At 46.8% G+C, this 13,923-nt stretch overlaps 2 protein-coding genes across 3 annotated transcripts in view; one reads left to right on the top strand and one right to left on the bottom strand.

The window, feature by feature from the left end:
- Window positions 1-1,355: 1,355 nt before the first annotated feature.
- Window positions 1,356-11,661, bottom strand: MRPL14 (mitochondrial ribosomal protein L14). Its single transcript, XM_021550438.2, has 3 exons — window positions 11,613-11,661; window positions 4,338-4,424; window positions 1,356-2,013 (listed from the first exon to the last, which is right to left on the bottom strand). Exons 2-3 carry the CDS (start codon window positions 4,409-4,411, stop codon window positions 1,647-1,649), a joined length of 441 nt encoding a protein of 146 aa, XP_021406113.1. The 5' UTR covers window positions 4,412-4,424; window positions 11,613-11,661; the 3' UTR covers window positions 1,356-1,646.
- Window positions 11,662-11,731: 70 nt separating this feature from the next.
- The window catches only part of TMEM63B (transmembrane protein 63B), a 48,711-nt gene continuing 46,519 nt past the window's right edge, over window positions 11,732-13,923 (top strand). For both annotated transcript variants that reach the window (XM_021550478.2, XM_021550476.2), the window contains exon 1: window positions 11,732-11,847. The gene's annotated coding sequence lies outside the window, so the exon portion shown is untranslated. The remainder of the gene's footprint in view (window positions 11,848-13,923) is intronic.

The raw sequence follows: 13,923 nt of genomic DNA, 5'->3' as shown, positions 1-13,923 counted from the left end.
AGAAAAACAGCATAAACATCTCTGAGCACATAGAGTTCCTCCTGGAAGTTGACTGCACTCAGATTATCTGGAAACACTGACTTCAACCAGGTGAGCATCTGCTCTGCTGCTGTGCCATTGCACAGACACCTCTGTAGGAGGCAAGCCCAGGGCTTAAAGGCAACGCCCATGGGGCACAGAGGTCTTGAAGCAGCAGACCCAATGTTCCCCAGACAACAGCAAACAAGGAACATGCTGCCAGCAGCATGATTCTGCTTTCCCACAGAACTGAGTTCACAGGGAAGTTTTACTTAGTGGGACAGTGCCATTACTTAAAGGTTAATATTGAAATTAAACCTATAGTATAATCTTTTGTGTGTTATCTGGAATAATGGAGTTGGAGGGGATCCAGGGCTCACTTTGTCCAGGGACAATGTGGATTTCACAGTGGAGACCATGGGGCAGATATATCTGCAAGGAGTAGCTGGAGTGCATGCTAGCTCAGCACTGCATTCTTTAGATCTTCTCACTGAGGCAATGCAGAGCCAAAGGCTCCATATCAGAAGCCTTATTCCCACCATATCAGGAAGAGGAGGCAGAAGGGGAAAGAGTAGCCAGCCACCACTGCCACCTGACCTGTGAAGAACTGGCCTAACTGCTGCTGACTGCACCTCCTACAACCTCTTCCCCAGCACTGCTATGTCTAGGAGCACTCTGCTCAGACATCCCTTCACCAGTCATGTGCACCAGGTTTCTCTGCTCAGCTCCATAGAAAAGCAGCTCTTTGGCTCCTGGATCCCAAGCAGTCCTGAAAGCAAGAGTGGCATTTGCCCATTGCTGTGCCTAAACTTAGGAAACTGGACAACAGCCAACCTCACCAATAGCCCACTAAAGATGATGTCCAACAATGGTCCCAAGAAGCAGTCCAAAAGGAAGTTTCTTTCTGTGGTCCTTTCAATCTGAACCCAGCCCTTGTGTTAATCTGAGAACACAGTTTTCAGGGGTTGGTCAGGTGGACAGCACAGGCAGCATCTCAGCTTACCCTTCGGCTCCCCCTTCAGCTCCCCTTCCTACTTCTGCTTCCCAGTCTCTGCTATGCCCTGTTGAAGCACACACCACTGACAGATGTCGCAGGCCACCGTGCCCTCCTGATTCTAATTTACTTAAATACTTCTCTTAGGCAAAGACAGAAACTAATCTTTTTATTGAATGTGCCCAAAGTACCCATAGTTCATTACATATCTCTCCTACTCTATTACTTGTGAATCCATTTTGTAGACCCCCAGTATGACTGGGCCGGGGATTACGTCTTGTTCTTGGGAAACCAGGAATGGCAGAAATAGGGAAAAGAGAACATAAGCAATACAGCACAAGGATTTTCATGTTCTCATTTTAATGATGACAGACCAGAATAACACCACAGGAGGAATAAGGATGAAGGACTGTTTCCCAAACATACTGCAGGTGTTCTGTGAAATAAATCAACCTTCTTTTGGAGAAAAAGAAACTATTTCAATATTTAAATTAGTTGCTTGGAATTCTTAAAAGGGAAGAGATGTTCTTGATGAACATCAGCTTTTTCATGTTTCACTAGTTTCTGGAAAAGGACCAAGGAACAGCTACTGCATGAAAGGATATAAAAGGATTGCTGAAGACGTCTCTTAGCATTATACAAAGTTGCGGGCAATGGCCAATACTTTGGAGAACTCGCCCTCTCTTCTTCGCAGTGTATAGGGTATTGGTGTTCTTATTCTAGTCCCTATCGGATTTCCATTATCTTCTATGAGTACCACATTGCTGGAATCAAACCTAGGTGTCATGGTGGGACCAGGCATCTTGTGCCCTACAATTAAAGCCTTCTTCTTTTCTCCTTTGATAGCCAGAAGGATCTTATCTCCAACTTTGCCAACTCCAGTCTTGTTATACACGTGGATACATTTTGGTGGCCGGTGGTACGGCGTATTCCCCAAGGTGCTGTTGTCCACCACTCGCACACGTGTTAGCTTCTGTATTGCTTGACATGCTCCAGTGATGCTACCAAAAGACAGGAGAGAATGAGAGACAGATCTCCTCAATAATCCTTGGGGGGGCAAAGGCAAACACAGAACAGAATCTTATCATTACAGAAGCCACTCAGAAGGCACCAGCAATGAATATATACCATATGGGCGACACACTGACTGCATTCAATGTGCTCTTTGAAAGCCAGATGCTACTTTGGGCATTGCACATTCTTTACTAAATGTCAAATATAAAATGACCTTTCTACTCCAAAACACAACTAAAAGATGGCATGAAGAGTGGCTTGCATATCATGGGCTTTTCAGCAACTGAAGATGATGCAGCTTCATTCTACAAGCAAAAAAATGTGCTCACTTCTGCTTCAAACAGCCTGCAGGAAGCTAAGACTCAGGTCAGGCTCTTTCAATCTTGCACACAGTACCCAGCACTAAGGACTTTTATGATCAACCTTCCTTTCACTGACATCTGTGAGTCTCAGAGTTTATTTTGTTCTAAGTAAGACCTCTGAGGTCCTGCTGTGGCTGTACTACGCTGTTCCCACCTAGAATCTAAGAGCTCACCACCTTCCCCCTGTGGAAGGAATCCAGAGAGACACAGTCTCTTCTGTATGCTTGCTTTGTGGGAGTAAGAAACAACATAAATAAACTGCACAATACTAATTGTTAGGTCCGACTCTGAATATTCTTGGGAACAGGAGGAACATACTACTTTAGAGAAACCATTATTCTTTTATTCAGTGAGCTCAAACCCAACTGATTTGTTGCTTGTCTTCAAATGACACCCAAACACAGACCATTGGAAAAACAGGAAGATCCTCTCTGCTCCTGAACAACTGCTTTGCAATGAGGTACTAGATACATGCTGGCCAGAGCTGCAGGAATGCCAACCTGCTGCCAGTTAAACTACTCAGTGACAGCATATGGAGGCAACCTAACCATTCATCTTGTTTTTCAGAAGTGTGTGAAGTAAATAGGGACCATTATCCCCTCTTGAAGAGGAAAGGCCTGTCTTTGCAAAAGTACCTAAAAGATGAGCATGCACACCAAATGTGGTGTGGACATCATTTCAAGCAGGAATTTTTACACACTGTGAAGAAGGACAGTGGAGTCAATCTGCATTAATCCAACTGCTCCAGAGGTCAAGCACTGCCTTTCAAGATATTCCTCACAGTAGAGGTCTACTTTAGCTTTCCTCTCTCTCTCAGAAGTCACTAATCTCTGCAACCAGACATGCCATCCCATCTAGTACCATCCCATCTCTGTCCTCTGCCCGCCATCTGTGGCTGCACAACAAGGAAAACAGAAGGGAGTAGGCTGGAAAAAGAGAAGTGTTGTCACAGGAAGGAGCAGGGAAAACCTCGGTGGGACCAAGTGTATAACACAGCAATAGCAAACAGATATAAATGTGACTGTCCAGTAACCACTAGATAAGAATAACCACACTAGGAGAACTTTTTATTTCCCTTTTTTCTTGATTTCTGCCACAGTCTTGGACGAATACTCCACAAAGAAAAGGTCTCCCCATTAAGTTTTCTGAAGTCCTGTTGACCTCTATGGACTGGACTTCACCTCCCTGTTACTGTCACCTATACATGCATTAAATGTGTGCTGGCCAATGCTCTCATGCAGCCCACTTAAAGAGAAAGCCAGAAAGACCTGGATACCTCCTTGAGATAGCTCCTAGGACTATCACACAACCTAGCCCTAAGCATGTCTTAATTCTCCCTCCAGACCACAATCCTGGGAATGACTATTCTCATCCTTGAAACTGAAGCACTGACCCTTCAAAGAGTTAGGGATCCTCAAACTGGCAGTGTACTGTGGGATTAAGCGCTAAGATTTGTGCAAGGCATTGTAAAATATGAAGTCCATAAATTTAAAACTTTAAATTCCTAGAGCAAGAAACAAAAGAATAACAAAATAGACATTGTTAAAGTATGAATAAGCAATTTTTCAGATTATTTTTATTTTAAATAAATGACAAACTCTTGAATAATTTTGAGCACTGTAATTTGCTCTGCATCAGCAGGTGCTTGCTGTTGGTTTTTTTTGCACTTGCATGAGAAACACACTTTCAAGTTCTACTTGCAGGCCCATGTATCACTGTCAGAAGGCCTAAAAGCCTCCTTACATACATATGAAAATGCAGAATGCCAGGAACCTCCAAATGGAGTGTCTGAGCTCACTTTTCAACCTATGAAAGGACAACTGTAAGATTTTTTTTTATTATTATACTTTTGAATTACAAATGCTGTATCTTATTATTGATTAACTCAACAGCATCCCTTTCAACCATGAAACATTCTGAAGAAAACAAACGCAAAACTTAAAAGTTACCTGAACTGTCGTTGTATCACAGCACTGTTTAGATGGGTTAAAGATAAACCAATTCGTCTATTCAAGAGAGCCATTTGGTAACCACCCCTGCATAAGAAACAAAAGAATTATTAACTCTGGAAAATGGACAGAATTTGGCTTGCATTCTTTCCTTTACATGAACCACACACTAGGGCCTCAGCACCTATTTAGATGCTGCAATCCACAGGACACAGAGTGCTAGCAGCAGCTGTAGCACACTACATGCAGATCTACAACCCCTGCCTGAATTCAGGAGGAAATGTAATTCAGACACATACACTACAAAGCTGGATTCAGTATCCTAGTTTGCCGTTTCCTAGACACAGAGGTAAGGGCCCTTCTGCATGTTCTGTGAATCACATAACAAGAACCAGGTTTTGAGAATTTCAGATGTGAACTGGCTTAGAGGCTGTAATGCCCAGAAAAAGCCATCATGGTTGCTTGTTAAAAGCTACAAAGGTTACCTACAAAACCAAGCAAGAAGCCAAATAACTTACAGACTGGCATCACAGCTTCAGGAAACAATTTGCCAGACAAGAAACAAGTCAGAGTTCCATTGGTGAAGGGCACGCTCTCTCTTAGCATAGAAAGGTGTTAAGCAGCCTGTTACAAGACCACAGTCTTGGCCTGTTCATGCTGGCCAGAGAAAATAGTTCCCAGTACCTTTACAGATCTCAGTCCATGCTGCTGTACACTGTACACCATGATGACTGCAGCAGAGCTGGGTTACAAGGGTAACCTCCGACTGGGAACCACACCCTATCTATTCCCTGCCTACGTCTGTGGCAGTTCCCTAACCTCATTCTGTCTGACTGGGGACCAGCTTGCATCCTCGGTCACGAAGGCTTATCTGAACCCAGATCACTTTCCCAAACATCATTAGGAAGTGATGACCCAGGTGGTTATGCTGGCAGATCCAAGTGAAGGGAGGAAACAACACAGACCTAGAGCCAGGCCTCTTTCAGGCCAGCTCAGGTACAGCTAATACTTTCCACCTTACTGCAACTACTACCGTGTGACACAGCTTGCTGTGACCTTGGCAGAGTAACCAACATGTGTTCTGCTTCTCTCCTTTCAAAAGCAAACACCAGAAATCCATTGACCTCATCTCTCTCTGACAGTTCTGATGAGTTTTGGGCCAAACTATAGTAATACACTGTAAAGCCATTTTTTTAACTTTTATTTTTAAAATAAAGCTGAGTTAACTTTTCTAGGGGAAAAAAACCCACACAGAGCCTTTAAATAGACAGTGTCAAAGCTCTTAATAAACCAAGGTCAAGCCTAAATCTTATCTCCCTTTCTTATTATTTTTTTCTCCAATGTGTTTGCTTACTTGGGGATGTGTGTAAGTTCTAGGGTTTGCAGTTGTTCTACAAAGCAAGTGTTACCCAAGAGCACAATGAAAAGCACAGGACATATGCACCACAGCAGTTTTGAGTAGTTCTACCTGAGCAAAGCACAGATGGCAAACCATCTCTGTCAAACAGGCAAGCTTGGAAAAGAATAGCAACAGCCAAAGTTTACATTTATTTACTTAAAAAAAACAACAACACTTTTCTGTGGGGTAGATGATCAGCAAATGAGTCGAGGGCTTACCCACTGTCTCCTCTCTGCAATGAGACTCCAAAAAGGCTGTGTTTATAACACATCCTTGCCTAGCTGTGTGATCCTAATGACAGCAAGGCCCTGTTGCATTTACAGTGCTGCTGGCAACCAAGGTCCAATACCTGGCCTTGCTGCTGCTCAAGATTTCTGAGCAAGTTCAACTATGGTGACTTGCTTTAAGCCCACTGTCTGCCTGTATCCTGTGCTGCACAGGGTGTGCTGTCCCCCCATGTGAAACTCTAACTTGGTGGGTAGTAATGCTCCTACTTCCTCACAAAGAGCCTTTGGATCCCTCTACAAAACCCAAAAAAGCAGCAACAAGTTGGGCTCTCTGTTGTCTTTCATGGACACTTCTTGGGGAGTTCAGATAGCAATGTCACCCCCATCTCTATTTCCTAGCAGGCATGGTAGCCTTGGTGGCTGGAGAAGACTCATCCTCACCGTTACATAAGACCAATAGGAGAGGTCATGACAAGGCAGGCACAGCTGCAGGCTCTGCCTGCTGTCAAGGGGACAGCAGCATCAGGACCAGCATAGCCAGATGTGCTTAAAGCACATCTAAAATGTCCTAAGTGTTGCATGAACTCTGAACTCACTCATCGCTCCTGGGAGAAGTCACTGTTTGTTTCTACCCCGTAGCAGCAGTGAAGGTTTGAAGTTATAAAACTGCCAGCGGAAGCATCAACAGCATTAAGCGTCCAAGGACTGTTTATTTTTTCAGATGACTCAGTATCCTCTTCTTAGCTAAGAATTATTCCTCAGCACATTAAGATGTGTCACAAGGTAAGAAATTTCTCATGATTGATTATTTGGTACGAAGCATCCTGTTCGCAACTGAGTAAACATAGGGGATGTTTCCAATTAGCAGGAGGGTTCAGGGTGGAGGGAAAAGAATGCATTTATGGCATGAAGAACACCATTCAAGCATGCAAGTGTGTTCACAAAGAGTGAATCACAACTTCAGCTATTGTAACGTGCCAGTTTCCTTTCTAGAAGGAATAGCGAACAGTCTGGGTCTGATTCCAGGTGCTTCTCAACCAGACCCAGTCCCAATGTGATCCCTCTGTGGCTGTGAACTTCATCTCTCCTGCCCCGAGTTTCCCCCTATGAAATTGCTAACTGCTAAACAACTAAACTTTGAAGGGTACAGAAGCTGTTCACTCTGCCACACTTGGTGCTGCCACATGAACGCTCCCAAGCTGGTGCCAAAATAGAAGAGCTTCTATAAATCGATTACAGTCATCAGCCCCAGTGCCTCCAGCACTTCTGTCCTTCCCAGCACATGTTGCCTCACACCAGGGGCCCTTAAAAAGGCTCAGAAGAAGCTGCACTTAGGCATGGGTAATGTGTATGATACAAGTATGCCTCTGAAGGTAGCTCTCCCCAGGTCACCAGGTTTCAGTGCTCCCAAGTGTATGGGAAGAGTAACCCTGTAACTTTCAAACAGAGCAAAATTTGTAAGAATTCCCAGAAGTCTGCCATTGGTACTGCCCAACTGATACAGGCAGGAGCACACTCCAAAATACCCTGAACAGACAAAACACCACCACTTGCTTAGTACTTAGTCACTAATACACTCCTGACCAAGGATTTATCTTTGAAGGGGGTTTTGGAGGTCATCTAGTCCAATCTCCTGCTCAAGCAGGATTAATTTCCAAGTTTTTCAAGCTAGGCAAGAGCAGTATTTAAACAGACACTATCCTAAAATGAGAAGCCTCAAAGGCAACTATTGGTATAATTGACCACAGATAGCTGCACCAAAGCAGCAATAAAGAACCATGAGAGGAATCTCTTGCTGTTTCTAAGCTGCTGACCCTAATTTCTAGTAGTGGTTTTATCTCATGAAAATCACAGTCACAGAGACACTTTGCCCCTCTCCACGTATCTGTTAAAAGTTATCACAGACCTTAGACAAGAGCTCAAAGTAACATTCAAAAAAGGGTGAGGAATTTGTTAATCAAATATTCACTAAAATGACCCTTTTTCTACTTCACAGAATTTCTTTTGAGCATGCAGTAACCAGCTACTGCAAATACTCTTCTCAAGGGCCCTTCAGCCTTACTCCATTCAATGCAAAAGACTGACATAACATTTCAGCACTGCTCAACAAAGAAACTCTTCACCAGTTATAAACATATGGAAGTTATTTACCCTCTGCACCATTTTCAAGTGCTCTAGCTATCACCTTCAGTGGTTTTCCTTAATATTAAAAACTAACTTGTATTTGCTGCAATCTTGAGTGGCTTTTGAATGGAGAAATTCTCGAAAGTTTCATCCCAGCTAATAAAATTGGGAAATACAAAAGATACATGTACACTATGTTCATCAAATGCATTAAAATGCATGAGTAGACCTCCTCAAGGAACTGATACAGAGCAAGGACATGTGCCAGACAAGGAAGACAGGTTACATACTCACTTTAAATGAACATCAGGGCACACAGCACCAAGAAGGGAAGCCCTGTGTTCCCCCAACACACACTTTCATCACCTCCCTTATGCTGGCTTTAGTACTTATGTAAATCAGATAGTTTTCAGCTAGCTCAGTTTCTTGATCCAGCTCAACCTGAAGGCACACGAACACTGCTGCAAAGGAATGTGACACAACACAAGACTAGGACTTCTCCCACTGGCAATGCAGCCTTATGTGGTGACATTATCTCCAAATACCAGGAGACTTGGACAAGAAAAGACTCTCTTGTCATTTTAACAAGAACACTGGTGTACCTCACAGGAATGGTCTGCATGAATCTGCTCTACTAATACATCCATGGGAGCACTGAAAAGGTCTGTATCTGAACACTCCAGAAGGCAGTGCAACAGCTCTGACCAAGTTCTTACCAGTGGTGTACACCCTAAAAAACAGTCAAGGCACCATTCTTACCCTGCCTACATCCTAGAGTAAATGTAATTTTAAAGAGTACTGTTACTTGGCAATCCAACAGTACTTTCCTTTTTAATCACAAGTTTTGGAACTAACCCCTCCTCCCTATATTGCCAAGATCTCTAATTCTATAATCATTCAGCTATTCCTTTTCCTTCTTTCTGTTGCCAACTCATTCACACAGACAGGCCCCATGGAAAACGGATGTTGCAAAGCAAATGCTGAGGCCAACTACCCAAAGCCTGCTGTCAAAGCCAAGGAAACCAGGTAAAAATATTCTTCACTTTTATAGCAGTGACCTCATCTGCACAGTCAAACAGTGGGGACAAACATCACCTTTATTCTTTTAACATATCAAAACAGACATGGTCCAGGCAGCATAAAGATTTGAACTGCATCTGTCGTCCATCATTAAAACTCGCAAAAATAAATAAACTCAAGAAATAAACTCAAGACAATACATGCAATGGAAATGCCTAAACCCCTACTCTGCCACTGCAGGTCTATTTATAGACCATCTGCCACAGTGAGCTGCAGGAGCCAACTGTGAACTAGGGGACTCAATCTATTCACAGCTCTCCTCCTAAAGGAAACAATGTGATTAAGGGCTGCGTGTGTTAAAAACACACAAGATATTCATTACCAAGACATAATTGGCTTTACATTAATGGCAAACAAAAAGACCAGGATTTACAAAGAGGAATTAAGTCTTTTTAAAATCTGTTTATGAATAGGATTAGCTATTAAACAGGATATTTACTGATCTAAGTTACCAACAGAAACTCATTACAGGTACATCTGTTAACAATTTTGAAGCAAAACACACTAACCTCATTTTCCAGACCACAATCAGGAATGGCAGATAACAAAAGAGCTGCACACCTTTAAAATAAAACTTACTTTTGACATTTTAAGTATCCAAAAGTCACAACTCTAAAGTACTTATTGTCCTAATACCTGAACATCTAAAATCATCCTATATATGCATGTTCACAGCACTGTACTAAAATAGGGAGGGGTTATTCCCAGTGCACCAGCAGAAAATTAAGTTACAGAGAGGACAACTATCGGTGTGAAGTCCAAGGAAATGAGCAGCATGGCAGGTACTGGATTAGCCCCAGTTCTCTCTGGTGGGCCTGTGGGGTTTGAGGTGAAGCCAAGAAAGGCCCCTCCCCGTCTCTGCCTTTTGGGAATCACACGTGCATTCAGAGAACTGCCCACACCATCCTCATTTTACACGGCTATCATCTCTCAAATGTCTTTTTACTCATTTTAAAAGTATTGAAGTTTCAATAGCAGGACAATGGTGGAAAGCCACAAGACCAGATTTGGTTCCCAGCCCCAATCTGGATGGCCAGGCCTCAACCAGTAAGGTGCAATCACAACCCAGACAGCAGTAACCACACTGGGGGGAGCTGTGGCAAGGAGAACATAAACAAGAAGGAAGAGAAGATGTGTAGCTGTGTCTCAACCACGAAAAAACATCAGGAACAACTGAGCTAGGCTAGTTGTTCACAGAACAGAAAACTATATTGGCTCTAGGTCTACCTGATGAAGCAATACCAGAAAAGAATGCCTAATGCTGTCAGAATTCAGGCTTAAGAGAAACATGACCTGGAAACAAAGGCATGCTCACATTACAAGGCAGTACAGAGCTACCTGTAGCTTTAGTGGCATAAGCCTCATTTCTCTCTTAGAAACTTCCCGTAACTCATTCCCTCTCAGTCCAAACAAGACCCTCTCAGGCAAGCCTGGAGCACTGGAACCAGAGAAGCCTACAGAGCTCAGATAAGCATCTGTGTCCTGCTGCTAAAAAGGCTGGCTTGCCCACCTGTTTTTACTACAAAAATTAAGTTATTCATGCTTTTAAGAAATATGCCATAAAGTCTTTTCCAACAATTTCTTCCCCTTACTCACTGGCCTCCAAAAGAGGTTTCTGAAGAATAACCAGGAAAGCACAGGCTAGCACCCACACTTTCCAAGCCCCCATGACACATGCGAGTAAATGCCACTCTTGTCAGGACACAGGAATTTTGGACTAACTTTGCTGCATGACTACTCGTACCCACAAAAGCCTAACCCCAGCATCGCAGCCCCACACGAATTCTGAGCAAATAAACACTCTGAACATGCAGGAACTTCAGAAGAGTGTTCTCCCTCTCTCCCAGGCCACACCGCAGAGGCACGGACGGCAGTCCAGGGGGAGCCCAGTGTGTAAGCGACACAAAGGCTCCAGCTCCCAGCTGCTTTCGCGCGATGTCACGACCCTGTGCCGCCCTTCGTGCCACTCGAACTCGCGCGTGCATCTTCGGTGACAGCGTGTCTCCGTCCCTCCAGAGCAGCAGCTCAGCTCAGGGTTCACGCGTTGCAAGCCCTGGGCACAGAGCACCAGGGACACCTGCAATCGGCTCCCTCCAAGGCATGGGCCGGGACCCGGGGGCAGGGAGGGCCCGGCCAGCCCCGGGGCCCACATGCGAGCACGGCAGCGTCACAGCCCCAGCACCTGGGGGCTGAGAGGGGCCGTCCGCGCCCCGAGACGCTCAGCCACAGGGCCGTGTGAGGGCCCAGCGCTGGCCCCGGGAAAAAGCCGGCACGCCAGGAGCAGGCCGATCCGGCGGCGGGGCAAGGCCGGGTACCGGCCCTGCTGGGCGCTGCGGTACCCAGCTACGCTACACTGCGCTGTACTCCCAGCGCCCAGCCCATCCCAGTCCATCCCAGTCCGTCCCAGTCCGTCCCGTCGCTCGCGCCCCAGGCCCCAGCGCGCACCTCGGCCCGCAGCGCGCGCGCCCTACCGTCCAACGCAGCACTCGTGCGCACGCGCGGCCCCGCGGCCCCGCCCCCGCCCCTGCGCGGCCCGCCCACCGCCGGGCCCCGCCCCTCGCCGAGCGCAGCCGAACCGAACCGAGCGCGGCCGAGCCCAGCGGACACAGCGCGGCACCGCAGCGCCTGGCCCGGCCCGGGGACAGCCCGTCCGCGCTTGACACGGGGTAAAGAGCCGCCGGTAAGTGGGCGGGAGCTGGGGTACTGCGGGGCGCCGGGGCCGCGGCTTCTCTAGGCCTGGAGGGATTTTGCCGGCGGGGATGGGGGTTCCGCGGCGGCGCCTCAGGCCGCGCTGAGGGCGGGCCGGGCCGGGCCGGGCGCGCGGCTGTTGCGCCGAGCCCGCGGCGGGGGCGGCCGGGGCCGGGGCCGGGGGCGCCGCTGCCATCTTGGGGCGGAGCGGGGCGGGGGGCGCGCCCGGCGCGGCGCCCGTAGAGCGGCGTGGGCCGCCCGCCGCCCCCGGCCCGCCCGGGTTTCCTTTGTCCCCCGGGGTCCTGTCATTTGCCGCCCCTCGCCTCGGCTGCTGATGGGTAACCGGGTTCGCGCACCTCGGGGGTTGGCGGACCCCTGCCCGCGGCACGCTCGTCTCTTCTGCAGTCGGCGCTTTTGTGCGTGTTCGGGCTCGGAGAGCCGCCTGCCCGCCCCCCGCCGTTCCTGCAGGCACAGCTGTGAAGCAGAGCAGCAGAGTGGCAGGAGGGATGTTCCAAGGGTGGTGGGAGTAGCGCGTAGGGTTCTGATATTGCCCTGCTTATCTTCCCCTGGAATACTTGACCAAGGGGTATCGGATACAGCTCATGTCAGTGGCCGGATAACCAAGCAGTCCCTTTTTGCTGTTGTCTCAGTCGCCAATCCCTCCACATCAGCAAGCCGTGTTTTTTTTCCTCCTGCTGTAGAGTGCACCCTTTATGTAGCTACCTGCTGGAGGGGGCATCACGCCAAAAATCTGCAATGTGGCTGCAGTTAGCCCGATGTTCTCAGCAGGTTTCGTAGCTCTCAGCTAGATGGAGAGCAGGTGTTTTGGCAATTTGAGGTTCTGGGCATCTCCCTCCCTTGCTCCTCTCGATAGCAGAAGTTAGAAACAGAAAGCCTGTTTATGTGTAGTCCTAGAGGAGTCCCCTCTGTCCTGGATTTGTCTGTTACTGTGAAAGTGTCGTGCTCTGTAGTGTCATTCTCTGGAGGAAGCACACACAGAAGGCCATGGGCTGTGGGGCAGGAGCATCCGATTAGTGGTGGTCACAAAGCTGCTGAAGGGTTGCATGGCTCAGGCGCCTTTTGGGTGGTGCTGCCGATGCCCTACCTTGAGTGTGGGACAGAGCCTTTGCGAGTGCATGGCAGGGACCAGTACCCCTCCCCTCCAAACAATCACACTGTACAGTCCCTAATAGTGTTTATTACTCTTAATGCTTCTGAGAGAGCGCAGAGCTGACCACTCAGCTGTAACTGACTCCAGGAGGACTCCATTCAACCAGAAATAGCAAAGCATTACTTCTAATGACTGCAATTATCTGGTATCTACTGAGGAAGGCCTTTTTCATCTTGAGCCTTTTAGTAGTAGGAATACGCTATCTTTATGAGGAGAGAAGTCCATTCTGCAGTCTTCACCTGGCTACCATAAGAGCAAAATAAACATGAAAGAATGTGCCTTTGAGGGCATTGGGAAGAGGCTCTGGTTTGACTCATAAGTATGTTTTGTTGCAATAAGTTTGCTCTATTTTTGTCTGTTCCTGTCTGGTAACCTTGGAAGGAACTGAAGCTACTGTATTTTCTGGGGGTGTCAGTTTTCATGTCAAGAAGACATCACCACAAGGCTTTCCAGTGCTCCATTTTCTTGCCCTTTGACTGAAGTGTAGTGTAACTATCCTGAATTGTTCTGAAGCCATGAGTTGAGCCAAGAAAACAAAAATCCTGAGTGTGCTTTGCTTCTAGTTTGCATGGGGGTTTATTTTTTTTCTTTCTGGGCTTAAAATATCCTTGGTTATATTTTTCAGCTTTCTGCAGTAATAAAGTGGGCTAGGAACTTGCTTGAAGGGGCTTTTATATTGTTAACATGAAAAAAAATCTTAATGAAATCTCTTCCTTTTGAGAACTAGAACTTCCAGAAAATCACAGGTAGCCTGAGGTTTGCAATAAAAGTTTGAGAGCTGGCAGTGCCCAGGCCCTGTTTTTTTGTCTGTTGCTAATTGCACTTTGCCTGAGCCTCCGGTCACTGGGAGCCCCACAGCATCCTGCCAGCAGCTCCTCTGCCACCTGCCCCTCCACA

The sequence above is a fragment of the Lonchura striata genome, chromosome 3, assembly GCF_046129695.1.
Source record: "Lonchura striata isolate bLonStr1 chromosome 3, bLonStr1.mat, whole genome shotgun sequence".
In the NCBI taxonomy this organism is placed as follows: Eukaryota; Metazoa; Chordata; class Aves; order Passeriformes; family Estrildidae; genus Lonchura; species Lonchura striata.
The sequence above is the reverse complement of the archived record's forward strand: the minus strand, read 5'-3'. Positions and strand labels throughout refer to the sequence as shown.